Below are 23,690 nucleotides of genomic sequence, written 5' to 3'. Positions count from 1 at the left end.
ACAGCTAGAATGTACTAGGACAACTTAGGTAAATAAAACATCAACAGAAAAATTGAAATCTGACAGTTTACAGTGAACTCTCTACTCAATCACATTTCACAAAAGAATAATTAAACTCACAATACACTGACCTGGTAATAGGGTTTAAACCATTGCTTCAAATCCCAATCCCAAAGTATCATCTGTAAAGGAGAAAAAAAAAAAAAAAAAGGAAAAAGAAGAGTAATAGGTGACTTGCTAATGCTGAAAAACAACAACAGAATAAATCTTGATTATGTGATGTAATATGAAATGCTTCTCCCTTCATGTTTTTATATGTAACTTATGCCATTTTCTCAGTTAATACTACCCTAGTAAAAGTCCTAAAGAAGAGTTTGAAAAAATTGCATGCAACAGAGATATCTTGACAACAGAATAAATATATGGCCTTATTTCTATATTTCTGGATTGTTTATAAATCATTTAACTTGTACACTAAATCAGGTGGTCACAGTGCTTGCCTGCTTCTATTCACCTCAACTTATAAAAGCAAACCAATCCTAAAACCTCCAATATATTTTATTATTTTTTTCTTTCCAGAACCATTCAAACAGTAGCAATTTTGTAAACACAGTGCAGAAAGCACTACATTAACATCATTTATTTTTTAAAAAGGCAAAAAGGTCCCAAATATCTCAGGTTAAAAATTGGTAATTTTAAAAGCATTTTCTTGCAGGAGGTTTTGTTAGGTTTTGCTTGAATATGCTTACAAATCTACATGTTCTGAATAGCTTCACAAAACCCACCAAACCCACAAAAGAACGTCAGCAACACAATCTGAAGATACTATCAGCTTCAAGTACGTCAACAGCACTCACTTAATTTTTCTTCTATACTGACAAAAAATAAAAACAACATACAAGGAATGAAATTCAGATGTCTGTTTTGTTTCAAAAGCATTCAGTCTTCGCAACTTCTTGACAGATTCTAATTATTCTTGATAAATGAATTCATTTGCACAACATGCATTAACAAATTAAACAAATATAAAGATAACCCCTTTTTTTCCTCTTTTCTGTAGCTACAGAGCACAAATAAAGTGCCAATACCCTACCTGGTAGTTCATATTCTGCAGTCCTGTAAGTTTTTCTGCTTATTTTTATAGGTGAGAACTATGTTTGGTTTTATTCTTCTAAGACTAACAACTCTTTCATGGAGAAAACACAATGTTCCAGGCTGGCACTTGTCCAGCAGAAGGTGCAGAAAGTGTCAATAAAGAAACACAGGCTGACGTGTCAGCAGCACCCAGGCAAGGGCGGCACTTAAAGGCTCTTTTTCTCTTCTGTTATCTTCATAGAGATACCATTAAACAGTGTTTAAAGTTAATAGTTATGACATCCACTTGCTATGAAAGTGAAGAGGTCTATCATTAGGCATGTGCTTAAACTGGGAGTAAGTTATTGCTGTATCAGAAAGTCATATTGTGTAAAGCAAGCAGATCTAAATCAGGAATTAAGAATTTAAGAATTTGACTTTTTTTGTTTTTAAGTGATTAATCTAGCTACCATCTCCTCATTCACCTTTTTTTTTTTTTTTTAAACTGGGCATATGAGATGACTGTTAGACAAGCATTAAGATAATGACCATCATTATCTGGCCATACCAATTTTGCGTGATGCATTTGGTTTTAGCATGATCATTGTAAAGATGAAGGGGTTTTTCTTCCACAACAAAGTAGAATTAGTTGTCCATAGGGGCAGGTTGGGTTTTTTGTTTTTCTTCATTCTCGGGTTTCTCTTTCCAGATGGACATTTATTTACTGTATCAAATATAGGTAAATCTTTTGGTTTCATTCTGTCCTCCTAAGCTTGGACACAGAGACTGCATTAATCTGCTTCATTGACTTTTGACTCAACCAGCAGCAAAGATCAGATGTCCACATGAGTTTTGTTAGTGGTATTAGCAACCTTTGATATTACTGGTCCATGAAGTCACATCAGCTTGCTTGCAATCTTGCAACCTCCATTAGGGAACATAAAAGAGGTTTCCTTTCCCCCAGCTCTTCTAATATTTTATTTTTCTTTTAGATATGTGGTATGTTAGCTGATTTTATTTATTTGTTGTAAATGAGATCTTAATAAAATACCTATGCTCTTGCTAACTCCAGAACATTTCTGTACCAAACTTTTAACTGCAACTACTTTTACTGATGCAACCTCCTTTATTCATCCTTTAAGCCATTGGGAGCTTTTGTGTACATGTATGTACACACACGTGTGCTCACATAAGCCATACTGTTGTAATTTTGGGTGTCAATCTATACAACTAAAAAAGTTCAAAACCTTTATTTTGGGTTTAGCCCTGCTATAGCAAAGAAATAGGCTCAAAGTTGCAGAGGCAGAAAATACTCAATGGAAAGTGTTACTGCTATATCTTGTGTCCCATACTTACTCAATATACACAAGGTAAAACAATGTGCACAGCTCATGCAAAATCTACTTCCAATGCAAATAATGGTTTGATATTTTAAATGGCAGGGCACCATTTTATACACAATTTTATTTAAATGAAAAATTTCACAGCTTGGATTCATGATTGAAAATTTTCTGTTGTCATTTAAACCAGAAGATTTAAGCTTCTCCACTAATACCAATTTTACAGCAAAGAAACTAAAACAGTTTTGAAATAAACAGAACTTAAGCTTACCTGTACGTTGCCAACAGATTATTTTTTTTTAATTCACTATACATCACCATTAATTAGAAGTCATACCTCCTGAGAGAAGACAGCTGTAGTATATTAACACAGCTAGCAGGCTACCATAGTCTATATTAGCCCTAAAATTTTCAGGGCCTCATTCCATGTGCCACACATTGAAGTAATTAAAATGAGCTGATGAAAATTTTAGGCACAAAGTAGCAATCTCTTCTACTAAGCACAACGGAAAAAATGCAGATCACTGTACAATTAATATTTTTCCATGGTAAATACAACTTGGTACTTCTCTATACTAATCAAATCCTTACACGTTAATAAAGAAAGGGGGGTTATGACCTTTCCTTAGATGCTTACAACACACCACAAGATGGCAGTCAAATCCAGAAAGCCTCCCCCACAAAAACAATTTCGGGAGAAAGGAACAGAAACCAGCAGCATATTCTTTAAACGGACCTTCTGCAGAATTGAAATGGTTTGAAGGACAAGAGGGCTGACAGTTTTAAAGGTTAACAGCTGATAAATTCTGCTTCTTTACAAGAACTTCTCTGTTTAAAGAAGAATTTACTCCTTACCATTCTATTCAGAAACTAACTGTAAGGAAACTACTTTGTTTCTCACTACTGACCAGATTTATTTTAATTAGCCTAAATCCATGCCATGCAAGTTAAATCTGGAACACTAGAAAAGCAGCATTTTGGGCATTATTTTTGTTGAGAGTTTGGCGGTCAAAGCTTTAATTAATTACTGTGGTTCATCAATAAAAGTTACAAAGTATTCCCAGAGTTGCATTAGTCTTACAACAGGAGTAAAAAGGACACAGCTTATTTTGACTTAATGTAAACAGACCAACAGACCTTAAAATAGGTCTTAGGCAGAGCCTCAGCAATTTTTGATTTTGCAACCGTAAGACTTGCTGCAGAAAGATCTGTACTCTGTAATACTAAGATTTTGTAATCCATTGCACATAACATTCTTCCTCACCTCCTCCACCAAGAAACACCTGATCTAGGAGGGACTTGAGTCATAAAAGTTCCAAGCTACAACTTAAACTTCTGCTTAGCAACTCACACACTTTGGCTTTTGAGCATCCATTGTCAGTGCTAACATCACAGCAATCACACATCTGGGAGCTCCTCTGAAAATAAAAGTACAGTGGGCTCTGATATTGCAGATGAACTTCTGAAAGGTGAGAACTGTATAACCCTCCCCCCATAACCATCTATACCAAATTACCAGTCAGCTTGGAGGAGAAGTTCTCATATCAGCCTGACTAACCCCAGAGTTTCCCACTCCATCCAAAGAGCAATGATCATACTTTCCTAGTTTTATATAATTGCCTGTCAAGCTGATCAGGGTTTTGAAACAAAAACAAAAACCCACATGTAACACAGTACTATGCCTTGTTCTTTAACAGTCAGGGACTGTATTATGTTTAACTATAATAATTGAATCTATTTAGCCTATGAAATAAATTTCAACACAGTTAAAAGAAGACAAGCCAGCCTACAAAAACCCTTTAAGTACAAGTGACCTTTTCCGATTTGGCCGCCATCAGCCAGTGATGGGTTTAGGCCAAACTGAAACATGTCACTCAAAACAGGCTAAGGGTATGAACAGAGGGAATTTATATCACTGGAAATCCATTTATTTTAAAGGCTAAAAAGTTGTTAAAGCTCAACAAATTCTCCACAGAGTTGCTATTCTGAAGAATGAATGCTATATTCAGTTCTGTGGATGTTTAGTCAAATCTAAGGAGATTTTAAATACATATCACTTACTGGAAATATGCAGGAAAATTGACAGTAGGCATCAGATATTACCCTTTGTTTATATTTTCTCAAACAATGAAAACAGTATTTCCATATACTCCAGAGGAATTGCCATGCAATTTGAACACAAAAATTTCAGAATCAACTTATCTGACACTATTTGTAATTCATCTATTCACTGGGGGAAAAAAAAAAAAAAAGAGGCGAAGGCCCTGATTGTTGAACATCAACCCAAGAATTACATAAACTTAAGGATGGCACTTTTGCAAAGCACACGTTGTTAGCAACATCAGAAACATTTGTTAAAAAAGTACACAAGGTAACAGTAATAAAGGCCTTCCCTAATACAGCTTTTGGATCTTCTTTGCATGAATGCCACAGCTCCATTTGGCTAAAGTCATGTTTGGAGGAGTATTTTAAACTTCTAAAGGTTTAAGTGCAATTAAAAGCCTATGGGTTTTACTCTTCCCAAGTTATAAACCACTAAAATTACTATAAAAGTACACTAAGCATTTTTAAACAATTTTTTTTTAAACTTTAATGCTCAACTCAAACTATATTTGGCTAGATAACTGTGTAACGATATTTTCAGAATAATTTAACTTATAAAATACAAAATCATATCATCTTAGCTACTTGAGAATTACTTGTGTTTGTGCAAAGTTATACTAAGGACAATATTCATAGTTACAGAGAGATTTAAAATACACAAGCTACAAAAAATGTTTCAGAGCTTAGAAATCTAAAAATCAATTTTAAAACTAGAATATAACTAATACATACGCTCCATACCCTAAGCTGAAATGTGCACACCATCTAAGGCCATACACAATGTTAAGATTTGTAACATTGCTGTTTGATTGCCTAAACTAGGTAAGTGGGAAGTTTTAGTTTCAATGACGATACTATTCAGGAGATTCAGCGTGTGCTTTAAGGCTTGTTAAGAAAAGAAAACTTGTCCTACTTGACACCACCCATTCACATTCCATGCTCCACAATTTTAATGGAGAAAAAATGAGTACAAAAATGAGTTTCTACTTCTGACCGAGTCTTTCATTGATCAAATATAAGATTCCTAGTTGCTAGTAGCATCTGTTTGACACCATTAGGCATTAGCTCAGTAAATAAGTATTTCCATGGCAACCAGGCATAGAATTAACTAAACAATGAAACCAACACCATAGCAACTTGATTCAGAAATCAACTCTATAAAAAAATCGCCTCATTCAAAAGCAAAATTCTACCACCAGATGAGAAACTAATTTATTGTAAAATATGAAAAAGGTTACATTACATATCCATTTCTTTTCATGGTTGCCTTTCAAACAAGACTTATGCTAGATTCATTGCTTTTATTTCTAAATTAGTCTTTTGTAACAGCTTACAATCAATTAGCTTTTTAAACCCATGTAATTTAATGATACAAAACAAACACAGCAGTATACAACCTAGAAGTCTTGTTTTATTTATTTATTTGGATTTTTTCCCTCTCTGTGTAGAAAAGGTAAATTTTGAAAAACAGTATGTTATTAAGTAGTTAATTTGTATTCAGTATGAGACTAAAGGTGATACCACCAAAGAATGATTCTGTCAAAGTAGAGGTAGCGCTATTTAAATAACACAACGTTCCATTGTGAAACCTTGCAGGCCAAAACAACAGCCACTTGAGTGGATTATTGTAATCAAGACAAAATACAGCACTTGGAAAAGCATTCAATATGATACTTAAGGCATTTAGAGTCATGATGATATTTCTCCACCCACTAAACCTTCCCATGAAAATAAATGGGACAGGAAAAAACTAGGATATTTTTGGAATCCTAAAACATATCACTTCCTGACTCTGTACAATTTATTTATCTAAGGATGTAAAATGGCTAATAGGTTGTGAAGTCTGCAGATAGCCACAATCGTTGAACAGAAACTGAGTGTGCTTTCATGGTTCTGAGGTTTGGATACATGTACTGAAGGAAACAGTCATATCCCCTACCCTAGACTCCGTCGTTGACTCTCCTGAACTCTTTCATAAAAGGCATTATCTTCACTTTTTTAAGAAGTCTAAAATCTTCCTTCAATTGAAAGGGACTTGCTTCTACTTAATTGCTTTAGTAAATACTATTCTATACATTAAATAGTACCTGCAACATATTTGGCTGGACATGTAAGAACAACACTGGAACATACAGGTGTCTGGCCACCATGTTTTCACCAGACTCCACAGTATTCTGATCTTCCCTGCAAATACAAATCTTTGACAAGAGCTGCACCTAAGTAAACTTTAACAAGTCACTTTAGAGTCTTCACATGTTTAGTTACTGTTTTCAGTAACTTTGTCCTCAGCACAGATACAAAAACAGAGGAAAAATGCTCCACTGTTATGCTGAAGTTTCAAACAAGCCTTCAGCAGGCTTTTAAAGTTAATATTACTCCCTGCAAGTGGAAAAATATTTTTTTGTTTGGTTGGGTTTTTGTTTCTTTTTTATGTGTTTGTTTCATTTGTTTAATTTTAAAAAGACATGCTACTTCTGCTTTTGTAACCAGGAGTATCAGCAGGTCAGCTTCTACTTTGTCTGCTGTAGAAAGTTTTCAGTTTTCTTATTGCTTGTTATGTTTGTTGTGATCTTCTTAATATTTTTTAAAATCACCAAATGTTTCCAAAAGGTTCTAAGAGGTGTGTTGTCTATCAAGGGAAAGTAGGGTTTTTTTTTTTTCTTCTTATGTAGGTAATGAAAAAAAACTGGCTAAAACCACACTTAGGTAATTTCCTGTTCCTTCTAGGTTTTGTCAGACTTGCACGTCAGAGTAAAGGCCAACCAGTAATTTATGGCAACTGGGGGAGGGAGGGCAGAGGAAAAAAGCCTGCTATGTGCAGATCCTTTAATTGCCCATTATAAGCATTTTCCTTTAGAGCATGTGGTTCTAATCACCATCAAAGAAAAGAAATGGTGCTAGGTGGATTACTGCTCTGATCTGGTAGGGTTGCTTCAGTGTTCTGGCATTCTGTACTTCTTTTAGTGTCATCCAAAACCTAAAACCATTTTCTGAAGTTGTGTTTATTTTACAAAAAGCAAAACCTAGAAATTGCTCCCAAAACTTCCTTTTCACATTTACCTATTGGCATTATTTTACAATTATACATAGTAAAAGCCTTTACTGCTGTGTTGACACACTGTTAAAGTATCGTGTTGGGACCAAGGGAGAGAGCAACCTTAAATTTTATCTTTCTGCAATAGAAGGATGTGCACAAATCTTATGCTGAAGCATTTTACTGTATGCTGATATGTTCTTAATGCAGTAACTAAAAACACTAGAGATGAAGCGATTTCCCCCTCTATTGACTTAAATTTTTCAATCAAGTGGGGGTTTTCCACCTATTACACTAGAGATATAGGAATGAATCTCAGATCTTTTTCTTTTCGGCAAACAAAGAGAAACTATTTCATATGACCACAAGTTTTTTCTTTTTTTGGCACTGAGCTGAAGAAAAGGAGATACTGAATTTTTCACAAAGATTGTTATCACAACTTTCTCTTTAAAATCTCATAAAAATACTTACATTTCTCCTCTCCCCCCAAGTCCCCCTCTAAAACAAGCAGCATAAAATTAAGCTGTACAACTCTCTCAGCCAAAAATTAACATGAATGTGAGAACGGTTCACATCAAATGAATTAGACCAAATGATCATCTAGTCCAGTATCTTGCCACTGACAACAGCAGCCACCTCAAGATAAGAATATTCTGAAGTAAGCAGTGTTAATTCTCAGAATATTCTTTCAGCCTCAGCAACACAGCTCAAGCAGCCATACGTTGTATGCCTTTGTATATTACAAAGGTCAATAGATTTTTCACCTTTGCATTTCTCTGATCATCTTTTCAGAATCCACGTAAACTTCTGACTGATCCAATATCATACACAAAGGCATTTCACTAGTTAAATACAGATTATGCAAAGTTCCCTTTCATTGTGAATCTGTCAACACCGAATTTGTACAGTGAAGAAGCAAACGATCAGCAACACTTTCATGCAGCCTACCCACTGAACGATTTGTTTTTGCAAAAGCTTATAGTTGTTCTCCAGATAACTTAAGGCACAAGACAATTTTTTCCAGACTATGAGGCTGTATTTTCAAATCCCCCAGGCTAGTTCATTCAGACACACAGCACCTTCAGAGTAACAAAACCTCTAATTCACTGAACACCGCCACTTTTTTATTTGATTGCATTAATTGTTGTCTTAAGGTTTTTTATTTACAAAATCGTCACAAGGTTCAAGCTTTACACAAATCAGTGTGTTTTCTTTCAATAACTTGATGATGACCCAAAAAGAAACATTAGAGGGACTGAAGTTAGGGAAGTAAGCTGAAAGAAAATGGTTAAGAAGCCAAAGGAGATATTATGTCATAAAGGAAAGCAAATATTGCTGCAGTGCTGTGGTTGGAAGTTATACACGGGGATTGAACTAACTAAATTCTCAGTTGCTCAAGCTAAAGAATTAAAAGCAATAATTTAAAAACAGATGAGAGAGTATAATTATGAGTCTGATTACAAGAGCATTTGTGTTAGCGAAAGTTAAATCAGTATTTAAAAAAAAAAAAATATCTTAATGGACAAGTTTCTGGTTGAAGTGCCAGGAAATACAAGATGAGATCTCTTGGGGGAAAAAATATTGAAACTCTGAAGAATGTAATACAGATTGCTGTCAGAGAAGAACAAGGGAATGCAAATTGCTGCATTCTACAGAAAGTGCCAATTTACTTTTCTCTAATGTATTCATGTTAAGTAGTACTTCAGTTGGCAGCTTTGTAAGCAGCTGAGAAAAAACTCAAACGGCAGCAGATTTGAAAGAACGTAGAAAATTTTTTTCCACGTAGTAATGCTGTGATGCTCTTCTAAATGAGAAAGAAAGAACAATGATGCCTCCCCACTTGTTGTAACATTAGTTGATGACTAGATTAAATAAAACTACTTGGGGAGATCCACTTTGTCCCCCAAACGGCAAGTCTTGCATAGATAACTGTTTATGTCATGCACTTCCTGCATGTGCAAAGTGAACAAAGGAATCATCACTAGCAGTACAGGGAGGGCCACGTACACCATTCCACCTTGACTCATGATAAACTCATCCATCTAGGAAGAGAGTATGCAGTCAGACACCTCTGGTAGTTGTTACCAGTTACTAATCTTGTTGTGAAAAAGTTCTCTGTGACAAGATTGAGGGATGAACAAGCTCAGATTTCAGTTAAAAGAGGGAAGAAGAATCCCCAACACCCTAAAACTCCAGAAGTCATTGTGAAATGCTATGGGGTTTATACCATTTAATAGCACATCCTCCTGAAATTGATTCACTTTACATAGATGTAAGCTGAATTTCACACTCTGCTAATACGGTAACTAAAGGTACACTTCCAGGAAAGAAAAATCATCATTGTCCCACAATCAACATCTCCAAAACTACAGGTTCTTTTCTTTATTGGCCTTTTCATAAATTACGTTCCATTCTGCTGTTCAAACTATCACAGTACTCTCCCACACTTGAAGACATAACTGTATAACCTACTATATGCAAAGGTAATGGAATATCGTAACCAAAATCTTGTTTTCACTCCAGTGTTTTGACTTACTCTCTAATCCACTTTACTACCCTGTTCATAGAGCACAAGTTAGTTACGTACAACATTCTTATTGCATAGGTTGCTGAATACAGGTGTATGAAATTCTAGCACAAAAGAGAATTGTGAAAACCAATGAAGTTGACTTGTTCCTTGTTCTAAGTAACCTACTGACTTTGGTTTCTATAATAGGTTGTCCTACGATTTTGATGAGTGAAACTGGTACACCCACCACCCCCCCCCAAAAAAAAAATCAAACCTTGTGATATATCAGGTTGAGTTGATCTTAAAAATAAACCCAGACTTAACACAATTTTTTTTTTCTTTCATTTTGGTAGCATGACTCAGATGGAGAAACTAACATGAAAGAAGGAGGTCAAGATGGGTCAAGTGTCTTCCAGTGATTGTAAGATAATAAGAATAGCTCACCAGCCTTTTCTATACAAGCAGAAAAGTATTGGGATGTTCTTTTAAACTGCAAGACATTTTTAGCAAAATCATCGCAATAGTGAAAGTTACATAAATGCCTACAGAGAACAACACTGGCAGTGAGAATATCATTTGCCATTTGGGACAAGTATTATTTACAATAAAGTTGCAGTGTAGCATGCCCAATAAATCCATCAAATATTAAAATGCATGCAAAGTAACTTTTCCTTGGGGAACACCACTAATTTTTTCATTTCTCAGCCTTTTTCTAATAGCCTTTCACGCGTTTGCTATGAAGTCTCTTTCAGACTATGTTTTCAAATAGCTATTAATGAGATGAACCTAACAAAACCAAGTCTACACTCATCTGTGACTAATTCTATATTCTTATCAACAAATTCAACTGTCCACTAGCATCTCCTAGAATATGCATATGTTTTGATTTTTATTTTTTTTTAAAGCAGAAAAGGGGAAAATACCTAGGATTTAAAACTAACACTAGCCATAGAAAAACTATGGGATGCCAAGATTCCCAGCAGTATCTGGCTAGAAAAATACTGTCCCAATGAGGCAAGCATAAAAGCTTTTACAACACCTATCAGACCATTGTTATTGGCTATTCCATTTAAAAAAACCGTCATAATCTTTACGAAAAAGGCAAATAGTTGTATATATATATATTTTTTTCTTTTTAACTGAAAGCTATACACCTTATGCTTTAAAAACAAGGGTGTTTCCATTACAGGAATTATAGATTTCATTCTAAAATCAATACATATAACAAATATCTTCTACAGCATTTAATTACAATCTTCACAATGAAATGTAGCAAATAGAATTTTTTCTCTATTTGAGTATTTTTAATGTATCAGTTAACTTATGACATTCAAAATGTATATATTAATCAAATACCCTTGCAAAGCACATACAAACTAAAACAGAAGATAGACTGGCCAAAATAAATAATCAAATATTTAATCATGCCTGATCCAACACATGAAAGATAAGATTTTATTATAGTAACCTTCAAAGGAGTAAAATTATACAATGTGGTATAACCAATCACAAGTTGTGTCTTGTACCACAGGACTAGAAACTAGTAGCTATAACATCGGCTTTTAAAGGGATCCAGAAGAATGTGGGGAAACTGTCAGAGGAAATGGACAAAAACGGGGGGGGGAGGGGGCAACCCCATAAAATGAATTTATAGATGTATCATTTAAATGAAACATTGACAAAAATCAGTAGGATTTTCATACATGGATACAATGCCCAACAAATCTACTGGACTCTTTGAAACAGACTGCACACACCAATAAAAGTGAACAAGTCAGCCAGTGTACTTTGTTTAAAAACAAAACAAAACAAAACAACACTAAAAACTTTGACATGATCTCCCCTTAATGCTCCTGAAGAAATCACATTTACATGGGAAGAAAGGGATGGCTCTCCTCTGGATTAGCAATTTGTTAAAACACAGAAAGTAAAGAACAAGAGTAGAAAGTTCACAAAAAGAAAAAAATTGCCAATAGAGACTTCCTCAAAAGATTCAAGGTGGCATCTATCTTAATCAACCCACTGAAAATGAATTGAGAAGGCAATAGAAATCTGAAGTGTCAACATGCACTGATGACACAAAATTCCTGAGGATGGTCAGAGCTGATTGTGAAAAAGCAACAAAAGATCTTAATATAGTTAGTAAATAGGCAATAAGACATTGCTGAAATTCAGTACTAACTAATGAGTAAATGCTGAGAACAAAAATAAATTTTAAAATATTTATATAGAAAGCTGGGCTCATACTACATCAATAGCAAGCAGGAAAGAGACCTTGAAGTCATTTGCAATATCCCAATTCTCAAAGATGTTAAATGAAATATTAGAAAAGGAACATCAAACAATAGAGAAAAAACAGTGTCGCTGCATAAATCCATGCTACACCCACAGTCTGAGTACTGCATGTAGATATGGAAGTATAGAAAAAATAAAAAAAGGACAGGCTAATAAGAGAAATCAAAGATATGGAGCAGCTTCTACTGTAAGGAGCTACACAGACTGGGGTCTCTCAAGTGTGAGGAAAACAGAGGGTTATAACAGCGCTCTATAGTTACCAATGTTATGGAGAAGGTAAATACAGAATGGTTAGTCAGTACTGTTCACAAGCACACGAATGAGGGCCATGTAATTAGATCATCTGGCAGCAGGCTTAAAACAAGCCAAAGGAGGTATTTCTCACACACTACATAATTCAATTATTGCAGTCATTGCTGCAGGTTTTTACAGAAACTAAATGTAACCAAAGATGCTAAAAAAAGTTCCCAGAGACTGATCAATCCATGGCTACTCACCACAGCCCAGACATACCCTCTAGCTAAGGATGGCCCAAACTGCAATTTGACAAAACATGGCAGAGAACTCCAGAGGGGAAAAAAAGCACTTCTGAAACAAATGCTGCTACTGACTATTATTAAAGATAAAAAGCCTGGGCTGAGTGGATCAGTTTGATATAGTCTCCAATTAAAGTAAAATGAGTAATTATAAAAATGGACCCATCTTAGCAATTTTCCTAGTTGCAGCAAACTGTACTATCCTTTTGCATCCTTGGGAAGTTTCCGTCTGAGGCCTGGTTATGGAGTTGCTCCTCTCATCCATCTCTGTCTTTGAACTACAGGTCTCCAGCTCCTTTCTGTAAATGTCATTCTTCCTCCACTCTTGTAGTCTGGAAGCTTCTTCTCTTCCCCCCACCCAATATGCTCCCAAGGGCAGCAGCACTCTCCTACTCCCTCCAGAGAGTTCCACATAACCCAGTCATTCCCTTTAAAGGAAATATAGTTTATATATATATATATATATACACACACACACACACATACTATCCACCAGATTTGTTTATATTAGGGGTCAGATATGACTTAATTCATTTGTTCCTTTTGCAGAATTGACGCTAATGATCTAGCAATAGATCATTAACTAAGCAATGATCCTCCACCAATAACTAAGTATGTACCTTCTTCAAAACTTAAATATAAGACAGATCAAAGAGCTTGGAAAACCTCTATTACATTTCCTTTTCAGACTTTTTATATTTTTATATACATATACACATATGTCTATGTATACACATGTTTATACATATATATGTATATACATACAAACTCTACAGAAATGGGTATATAAAGTATTTAATCACATTATGAAAGTTTCTTAAAACATATAATTGCACTAACAGTATTATCACAGTGTTGTCATACTAGAGCATCAGCAAATTAAGTAACACAGCAAAATAAATGGAGAAACACACTAAAACATCATCTTGCATAATGCTCAGAAAATCCATTGAAGAAGTAAGCTTTTTTTTGCTTTTTTGCTTTTTCATTTAATGCATCTCAACTTTATTTCTCTTTACACTTTCAAGATGTGAATATGACGCTGGTAACTAAAAATAATTGGGAAGGTTCAATAGTGACAAATAAGGAGAAGAGCAACACTTCCAGCAGCACAGATCTCCAAGTAAGAGAATGCAACATCGAATATTAAAATAAACACAAAGCTGAACCAAGCTGCAGACAGCAAGCCAATAAAGCTGAGAACTTGCTTACAATTATACCTAACTAAACAAACACATTGATGAATCTATTATCAGCACATCCAATTAGAACCTACTTTTTGAAGATCAGAGTGAATTGCAAGTCTAATCTGAAGATGACAGGCACTGTCACAACCGTAACTATACCTGCTTTAAAAGGCAAAAGGTATAGACCTCTAAACTGAACATTATATCACCGAATAGCTTAAAAGAACCCAAATTCAGAAAAGATGTGTAAGAATTCTTGAGGAGATTAGCACTTTCCTTAAAACTAGCTAGTGATCTTCAGAAGCTATATCTGAAATTTTGAATTAAAAGGTGTTTATTACTAATTACAGTCCTAAATAAAAACAAGTTCAGTTCTTTCCCCATTCTTCATCCTCCAATAATTTTACTATTACTGCTTGGAGAGAAACTAGATGAGCAGCGGCTTGAGGGAGGGGAAAAGAGAAATAAGGAAGGACTAATATTCTGGTGAGATTCTAAATTACCATTCCTTAACTTGATATTTTCTTTTAAAAGGATTATTTAATATTTTAAATGCATTTCCCAGACTGCTCAGATTGTCATACAAAAGTCCATGATCTGCTCTATCTACATAATGGCTTATTTTTTAATTTAATGGTGATGCCTGATGATCATATGAGCACATTCCACTGTACTGGATCAAATAAACTGAAAGAACAGTTTTTAAACATAAGCTTACATGTCCTCTTAAATAAAGATGGTCATATGATAGGTAAAGTGGCGAACAGTAAATCTTCAAGTGAAAGGTATTTATTCTTTTGAACCATGCTAGATTTCATCATGTCTATCACTACAGCATTTTCTTTGCCTAAGTGCAAATAGCATAATGTAAGGTTAAACTACTTTAATTCTCATATTCAAGTGGGAATGTTTTGAAGTAAGGATAACCAAAATAACCAATATCTTATTCCCCTGAAAACAATGGTAAGTAGATAGCGAATATTTGTCTCTTCACTCCAACTATATTATAGCAACTAATCTGTATTTAAGACAGAAATAAACAAATTTTGTATAGAAAAAGTTCTATTTATGCTAGTGGATTTGGAAAGAAATCACTGACGTGTAAGTTCATGTGTCATGGATTATATGGAAAATAAAGATACTTTACAGATCAAATGTTTCAAACAAAAGATTAAAGTCAGGCAGACATTAACTCAGAAATGCAAAAATAGATTGACAGAACCTTGTCTGAAATATATGGAAAGAAGGAATGATTCATTCTATGTTACCTTTTTTGCCTCTCTCCCCCCTTTTTTTGTTTTTGTTTGTTTGTTTAAATCCTGTCTTTTCAATCTGTCTGCTCATACTGTCTAACTTTTTTGTATTTGTTGCTGCCAAGGACAGTCAGCTGGCCTATAAGGGCAATTAGATCAGCAAGACATAGGTTAATTGCCATGCATATCACCAGGGATTCTGACCCAGAGATCAGTTAGTAGGAAGTAGATGGCAGGAAAAACACACAAACAAACAAACAAACCTCTCAAATTTTGAGGAAAAAAAAATTGAACAAACCCAACTCACCTGAAAATTACCAACAGCCTTTGCTGTTTCTTTTTTTCCTGCTTTCACATTTTTACAAGAAAAAAACCCTGCACACAACAGTTTGCCTTTATTTCAACCCCGTCTCTCCTTCAGAGCATTATGATTTCAATCTTTCCAGGTCTACATATGCAGTGGTGCTTTCTTGGTCAGTGTGCTGATTTTGGCTGGGATAGAGTTCATTTTCTGCATAGTAGCTAGTATGGGGCTATGTTGTGGATTTGTGCTGGAAACAGTGTTGATAATACAGGGATGTTTTCGTTATTGCTGAGCAGGGCTTACACAGAGTCAAGGCCTTTTGTGCTTCTCACACCACCCCACCAGCAAGTAGGCTGGGGGTGTACAAGAAGCTGGGAGGGGACACAGCTGGGACAGCTGACCCCAACTGACCAAAGGGATACTGCATACCGTATGATGTCATGCTCAGCATATAAAGTTGGGGGAAGAAGGGGGAAGCAGGGGACATTCGGAGTGATGGCGTTTTGTCTTCCCAAGTAACTGTTACATGTGATGGAGCCCTGCTTTCCTGGAGATGGCTGAACACCTGCCTGCCAATGGGAAGGAGTGAATGAATTCCTTGTTTTGCTTTGCTTGTGTGCGCAGCTTTTGCTTTACCTATTAAACTGTCTTGATCTCAACCCACAAGTTTTCCTCACTTTTACCCTTCCAATTCTCTCCCCCATCCCACCAGCGGGGAGCAACCAAGCAGCTGTGTGGTGCTTAGTTGCCAGCTGGGGTTAAACCACAACAGTTAGTGAAGACAGTTATGCAGGTATCAGTCAGAAATGGTAACGCTCATTAAAGACATATTACTAACTCCAGGTTAATACAAACAAGGAGGATACCCTTCTTACTTTGGAGTTCTGTGATGGCAGTTGCCTGTGTTTCCTGTGCTTCAATTATGCCACCGATTGCTGAAAGTATCTTTTAACACTGAAGAATTAAGAACAGCCAAGTTAAGCTTTAACAGCAGAAGATAAAACAGGATATACACAGTCAAAGTTATGAAATATTAGGCCCAAAGGGACTATTTTTATTCTTTATTTACATAGGACAGAACAGATTGTAGTAATTTCTGCACCTAACCCATAACTACCAACTGGTTTACTCTAGAGCCTATTTTTTTATGAGAATGTCCGGGTCTTTTCACAGAAGCTAATTTTAGTTGAAACAGAGTATGTGTGAATGAATGTTTTAGATATTTGCTCTAGACTATGTCATATGCAGCCTAACTAGGAGTGCTCTAAATCACCTCATCTCTATGGACTATGTGGCAGCACAGAAAACCCATCCTCCCAAAATTAATGTTATTTTAAAAAATAATTCTGATTTGAACAATTACAGCAAGAGATAGTTCATATCTATCTTCAGATTCCAACTTCATTCTCTCCTTGACAAGAATACACACATACCTACAGTATCTTTTGCACATACAACAAGGAATTATATAACAAGTTTAACAGAGCAGGAAGACCACCATTACATTTTTCAGCATTTCCTCTCAGTAGTAAAATGAAAAAATCTGGCATTTCAAGAAAATTAAAAATACGGGGGGGGGGGGGGGGGGGGGGGGCGGGGGATCAACAGACACCTGTCATAACCACAAAAGCTAAATTATTTAAATGTTTTAACAACTAAAATGCAATTTATAAATAACAGTATGATAAAGACAGACAGACTTTGGTTTAGAAAGTCTGACTTAGATTTAAAACCTTCCCAACTTGCCACCAGAGCATGAAAGCTTAGGACTTCTCTGGAGGAAATTATTGACGTTTCCTCTAATAATCCTTTATTTCCTGGAGTATGAGTCCAAATCAAATATCACATTTCTCAAATGCATGCCTTATTGCAAAGATGTACGCAGAGACATGAATTTCAAAAGCAGTCTCTATAGTAAAGGTGGTTCTTAAAATCCACTGGAGGATCTCAGGCATGTTCAAGAGTAAAGAAGAATCTTTGAGCCACAAACTAGAAAAGACCAAAAGTAATTTGCTTTAACAAAATACAGCAGTACAGGAACAAAAGAATAAACAGACAGCAAAAGTAGAAAACTGCTCTGGTTTAAAATTGCTATGTAGTTTTAAGAAATTACAATTCCAGGATGAGATTTTTTGCTTATGCTGTTGTGGAGACACATAGAAAGGCAAGGGGGCTCTGTGTGCGTGTGTGCGTCCATGGATCCTGCTCATGCAAGAAACTTTCCAGTCTCCAAAGCAGTAGCATGTGTACACCTACAGAATGAACAACATACGGATGGAGAAGCACGATCATAGAATTCTTAACTACAAGGAAATTGCACAAGTCTCATACTACTCCTTAGAAGTAGTTTACTAAAAGTTTAGCTATTAAGCTTCTACATGGGAACTGTGAGCACGAAGTCCAGAAGAAAAATGTTACACACAAATAGTCTAAAACACTTGAATAGACCATTGAAGTTTTCCTATCATACACTATCCCATTTCCTCTCTAGCTACTGCCCTTAAAAAATGCTCTTACTCTCATTATATAAAGGATATTAAGGCTCTTTCCTCTTTCTGATATGAATTCTTTTTTTCAGAACCTTCTTTCATATAGAATACATCACCAATGGTTCTTGATATAATTTAACCTCTTCATGCTGACTACATTGTAGTGTCTGTACTGCCCTAAAATTCTTTTAAAAAATAGAGATGACTGTTAAATGTGCTATTTAGACACTTACAAAGAAGTTTAGCAAGATGTACAAAAAACACTTTGAAACATCATTGCATCAGGTTCTCTCTCACAGAATGGTTTGAAAAAAGTAGCAATGCCCTAATTTATGGGCGCTTCTCTTACAAGCCATCTGCCCCAAGCAAAACAGCTGCCAGTGATGCAAACTGGGAAAGTAGCCAATCTGGCTCACATGCAACTATATACCCAAGAGAGCAATTAATAAGTCACAAAACAGTACCCAATTATGCAAGCGTTTTTGAATCTTGGGGCTCAGAACAGGGCTGAGAGAGTATGAGACAGCCTGAAGGAACTCTCAGCATTCAACTACAGTGTATGGATGCTGCAGCACCACCTGATCTTTCCTTCTTATCAGCTTTTACACAAGATAAAGTGAGAAATTAAATTTCACCTAAAAGCTAGCAAGCTTTTTTAAAAACATGAAATCAAATTACAATATTTAAATTGCAGGAAGATATCTTAAATAATTGCTTAAGTCCCAAGACTCATGCAATGCTACCTTTCATTCAAAAAGCACAGGGTACTTATTCAAGGAAAGAGTCAGTAATTATTTACACAAGTGATATTGTTTTACCCTACTTATGTGAGGGAATTAAAACAAACATTATTTTTATTGTCTTCTTTCAAATATTACCACCTGAGTTTCATATATTTTGTTCTTAAAAAAATTAATCATTTAAGAATGTAATAAAGAAATCCTCTCCAGCCATGAACTGAAAAGCAGACAGGGTTATTTTTTTGGGAGGTAGCAAGCAAGAGACAAGCTGAGCACATCTGAGTAAGTTTTGACAGTTGTGTCATATCAAATTAATTTATTCAATGCTCTTTTGTTCACAGCAAGTGTTCCCTAATTGTCAAAATATATGAAAATTAAGGTCTGCACATGTTTCAATCTCTGGGGGACCTTCTCTTCACCAGGAAAAAGTCAGACTATGTTAGAGCTAAAAACATTAGCCCACTCTGTATTTTGACAGATTAACTGGAAGAACTGTGTATGAGGAGACCAGGTTTATAAAGAGAACACACACTAATCCACATGCATAATAGAAAAATCAAAACAGAAGCATTATTAAACATGTAAATATGCCTTATTTGGTAGTGGTTTTCTGTTTTGTTTCCTAACATAGCAGGAATAATTGTTTACCAAAATATTATTACAGTATCACTACTTGGCAACCGTCACTACAGTAGAAGATATTCTAAAATGAAGAATACAACTATACCTCTGTTACAAGCCCTATCCCAACATTACTTCCCCAAATAAGTGTATAAAAGTTATGTTTTGGTTTCAAAACTAGAAAAACTGAGGAGACTCCTAAACCAGTCATCTCTCTACCTTCTTACTTTCTCCCTCCCTCCCCAAATAGACAAAATTATTCATAAAGACTAGTAATTTGTTCGCACTTGTAGCAAAAATTTAAAAATATTCATTATAACTACATTTAATAAAGTAGTATATTAGAAATCATAAGATCGAAATTGGGTTGGTAAATTTTAATTCCAACAATGTAAACAACTTCAAAGAGGTACATAACAGTCATACACCTACTCAAACAAGCTGCTTGGTTCAACAAGACATGTTTAGAATAGACAAGGAGCAGCTGGAGTAAAACAGAACCATGAAGAACTCCACATCTTTAGAAACCTCAGGATAACAAGGCAGAAGGGAAACTCCTGCTTGATTACCTGGTACCTGCGATGTAGTTAAAGATTTACAGAAAGGAACTCTGCTCCTCATAATTTTAGTAAATCTTTTGGAAAGGGCTCACTTTAATAAAGTGAGAAAGTTAAAAAACAAAAATTCAGTATGAATGCCCCAGAATTCATTTAATGAAATACTGTATGGTAAAAAAGCAAAAAGGAACAGTAAAAAAAAATACACCAAAAATTTAAATTGAAACTGAAATGGCCATGCGCTTAAAATGTTTGTGAGGCCTTTCTCCCACGGGTAATCTCTATCAAGTAGTAGAGCTCACACAGAACCTTACAATGCAATCCTTAATACTTACAATCCCAAAACTTAAAGGAACTGGATCATCAGTAAAATAACTCCTCCTCTATCAATTTTTTTGAAATGATGCAACAGGTTCAAAAACTATCAGGCAAGAGGGGACAGATGTACAGGTAAATACAAACAGCACAAACACTCTCCTGCACCTTTCTGCCTGCAAGGCAGAATCACAGAAGCTTCACTTCCTTTGGAAACTGAGCTAAAATACATATTATACCTCCAATACTATTTACTGTATAAACATACTTCCTCTACAGGAATTGTTCTTTCTGCTCTACTAATTTCTAAAAAATGAAATATAACAGTTTAAATCTCTCTAGTGCATGAACCTAGAATGTCAATATCATGAATGACATGATAAAGTGCCAGGCAGCCTCCCTAGGAACATTTAAGGTATGTAAAGGAGCTGCAGTCTCTCTCCTGCCATGGCACCATCTTTTTATTCCCATATCACACAGAAATGCTGAGGCTATGCAGTTACCCCTCAGATTCAGATAAGGACAATAGCTATCTATCTCTGACCTCAGCCATAGTACAGTTTTGTTACTTGTACCATCCTAAATTTAGGTTCTTTAAGCCTTAATACATTTTGATACAAGGTGCACTGTCAATACTTAACAAATGCATTTGCCACCTTTAAGTAATGAAACAAAAACAATCAAAACCTTTAAAAATATTTAGATAGATAATAACTCTACAAACTTTTATGACACCAGATTTACCCAACTAATAACTGACTTTAGAAAAACCTCCTATAGGCATGCTATTACTTCATTATTTATACAGATAGTATAAACACTTGCCAGGAATGGTAAGTGAACCTGACAGGATGGAAATGCATATATTGAGGCCTGCCATTTACTTAACAAAGTAATGGCAGTAATAGAATCATGAAGTATAAGCTGAGGAGTGACCATTTCAGACCATCTAACAAACAAGAAGCCATTTATCAGACACTAACATACTACAAGTGCTTGAAGGGCCATACGAACGTTCTTAGTCAGCCATACCAGAACACAGCTATGAAATTTTCCATTCCACTTCACAGTACTTCTGATTTTATGGGCAGTTTAAACGCATAAATAATCATTTTCTATAATAACTAAAGAAAACGCAATATAAATGTGGTTTGTATAATCTGTAAAAAGATTAAGATTTCAGTTTTTGTAATGAAGTCCATTTGAGCAAGGATCAAGTTTAACTTGAAAAGTGAAAAGAAAGTTACATGATTCACATATAACAATACAACTTAAGTGTATAAAATGACTAAAGAATTATTTTCCACTATTTTCGATCTATAATAATGCCAAGCTCCTTTTTTTAATTTTTATTTTTAATCACCCCCCCAATGAGTACTTGTGTGTTTAAAGAAGTTAAAACAATGACAAAGGCATTTGCAGGAAAATCAAAGTGTTACAAACTGAGGAAGGTCAAAAGTGTTACGTCAGAAATTAACTTTATTCTACAATGACACATTTTAAGCCTCACTATCACATTTCAATAGAAACCAGTCGAATAAATTTTATCAGTTAGTTTTCAATGTAATAGCCAATATATTTTTAAAAATCTACAAGTTTAGCTATATCTTTTGTATGAGTTGCACAATCTTCCTAAAATAGAGCAACAAAAACCTCTTAATTCTTAAAATAAAAATTGAAAAGATTTAGTAGTTTTCCTACCTATATTATGTTTGATCTTCATAAGAAATAGTGAACAGAATAGAATCCTAAGTCTATTATAGAAAAGTCCACAACAAGAATAGCTTTCCTATTATTATTTTTCCCAGACAAAAAGCTACATTCAATTCAGGCCGTCATTTGCTATCTGGACATGGTCCTGGGCAACTGGCGGTGGGGGGCCCTGCTTGAGCAGGGGAGTTGGAGCAGATGACCTCCAGAGGTCCCGTCCAACCTCAACCATTGTGTGATTCTATGAACTGCACAATTAAGACTGGTGCACAACAAGTCTGTAGTCCCAGATGAGATCAAACAGTTTTTTAAAATTTTGAGCAAGTTCCAATATTTTTTCCCTTCATCATATCATTTTGAGGAAAAGTTATAATAATTTGCTTGTATGTCCACACCTGAACACATTGAATAACTTTAGAATTAGGACAGAAATCAATTTCTTAGTTATGATCTTTTGGGGGGATAGTGACACACCACTTCAGAGGTCACCCCACTGATACATAAATATATTGCTTGAATAGGAGCTTTTTGCCTTGTCTGCTTTTCTATACCAGGCATTACATTTTGAAATAAAAAATGGAGTATATAAATACTCAGTATTAAAACACAAAACAAATGCAACTGATAGATATTTCCAGTGGTATGAAAATGTACAGAAAAAGCCTACAGGCTGATTTCTCCATCATCAATTTCTTAATTTTAATAAAAAATTCCAATACCTCCTTCCACCATTCCTCTTCCACTATTTGTTGCATTAATCCAACATAGTTTTAAAAAAAATTACTTGATGGTTTATAGTTATTGGATCCACATGATTCACACTATGGTTTTCTCATCATTGAACGAACCATTTTGGAAGCAGGCTAATAATGCCCTTCCCAAAGGAGTTCCTTAAAAGCTTTCCTACTTCAAAATGGTCAGAGCTTCTGATATTACTGAGGCTAGCGCCATGCTGTAATACCCATGCTGGTCATAACCTTATATGCAACTACTGAACACTAAATTCAAACAGCGTTATCATTTGAAACTTCTAAAGGCTTAAGGATGTATCCTATTTTCAAGCTACCATTCTGACAAACTATCTCAGATACCAGAAATCAAACAGCTCAAGTAGCGTAATGCTCTCTCTGGACTCATCAGTCATGTGCTAAGGCTACTGCACTGGGCAGACAATGCCCGCAGGAAGCTAATGCTGGTCCTGCCTTCACTCCAGCTCAGGTAGCAGCAGATTATGAACTGTTCCTCATCTGCTGCACTAGGAAAAATGAAACACATTTAAAACCTTTTACCACAACTCTGTCCTTTCAGACATATATCACCGTGGCCATTAGGTAATTTAAAAGTACTTCAAGTTTCCCAAATCTATATGGCACCACAGTTTTATGCTGAACTGTAACATAAAAGGCCTTGAATTTGGAAAGCGGTAAGTTCCATATCCAAACAGTACTTCAAACCTGTGGGAATGTTTCACGGGGCATGAGGACACAATGCTTGGTTTATTCATCAGCTGATAGCTAAGGGGCCATGATCTCACTCCTCAAGCATATATTCAGTGATTCCTCTTTATGGCATTATTCTAGACTACGTATAATGACTGTCAAATATAAAATATTTGTTCAGCCA

The 23,690-nt window shown here is 35.3% G+C and overlaps 1 protein-coding gene across 2 annotated transcripts in view; it reads right to left on the bottom strand.

Moving 5' to 3' along the window:
- Positions 1-23,690, bottom strand: part of PDE3B (phosphodiesterase 3B) — a 90,069-nt gene that overhangs the window by 25,779 nt on the left and 40,600 nt on the right. For both annotated transcript variants that reach the window (XM_075502209.1, XM_075502208.1), the window contains exon 2: positions 132-182. In XM_075502209.1, coding sequence (XP_075358324.1) covers positions 132-182 — 51 coding nt within the window. The remainder of the gene's footprint in view (positions 1-131; positions 183-23,690) is intronic.

The sequence above is a fragment of the Mycteria americana genome, chromosome 5, assembly GCF_035582795.1.
Source record: "Mycteria americana isolate JAX WOST 10 ecotype Jacksonville Zoo and Gardens chromosome 5, USCA_MyAme_1.0, whole genome shotgun sequence".
Taxonomy (NCBI): Eukaryota; Metazoa; Chordata; class Aves; order Ciconiiformes; family Ciconiidae; genus Mycteria; species Mycteria americana.
Note: the sequence above shows the minus strand (reverse complement) of the source record. Positions and strands in the feature narration are given on the sequence as shown.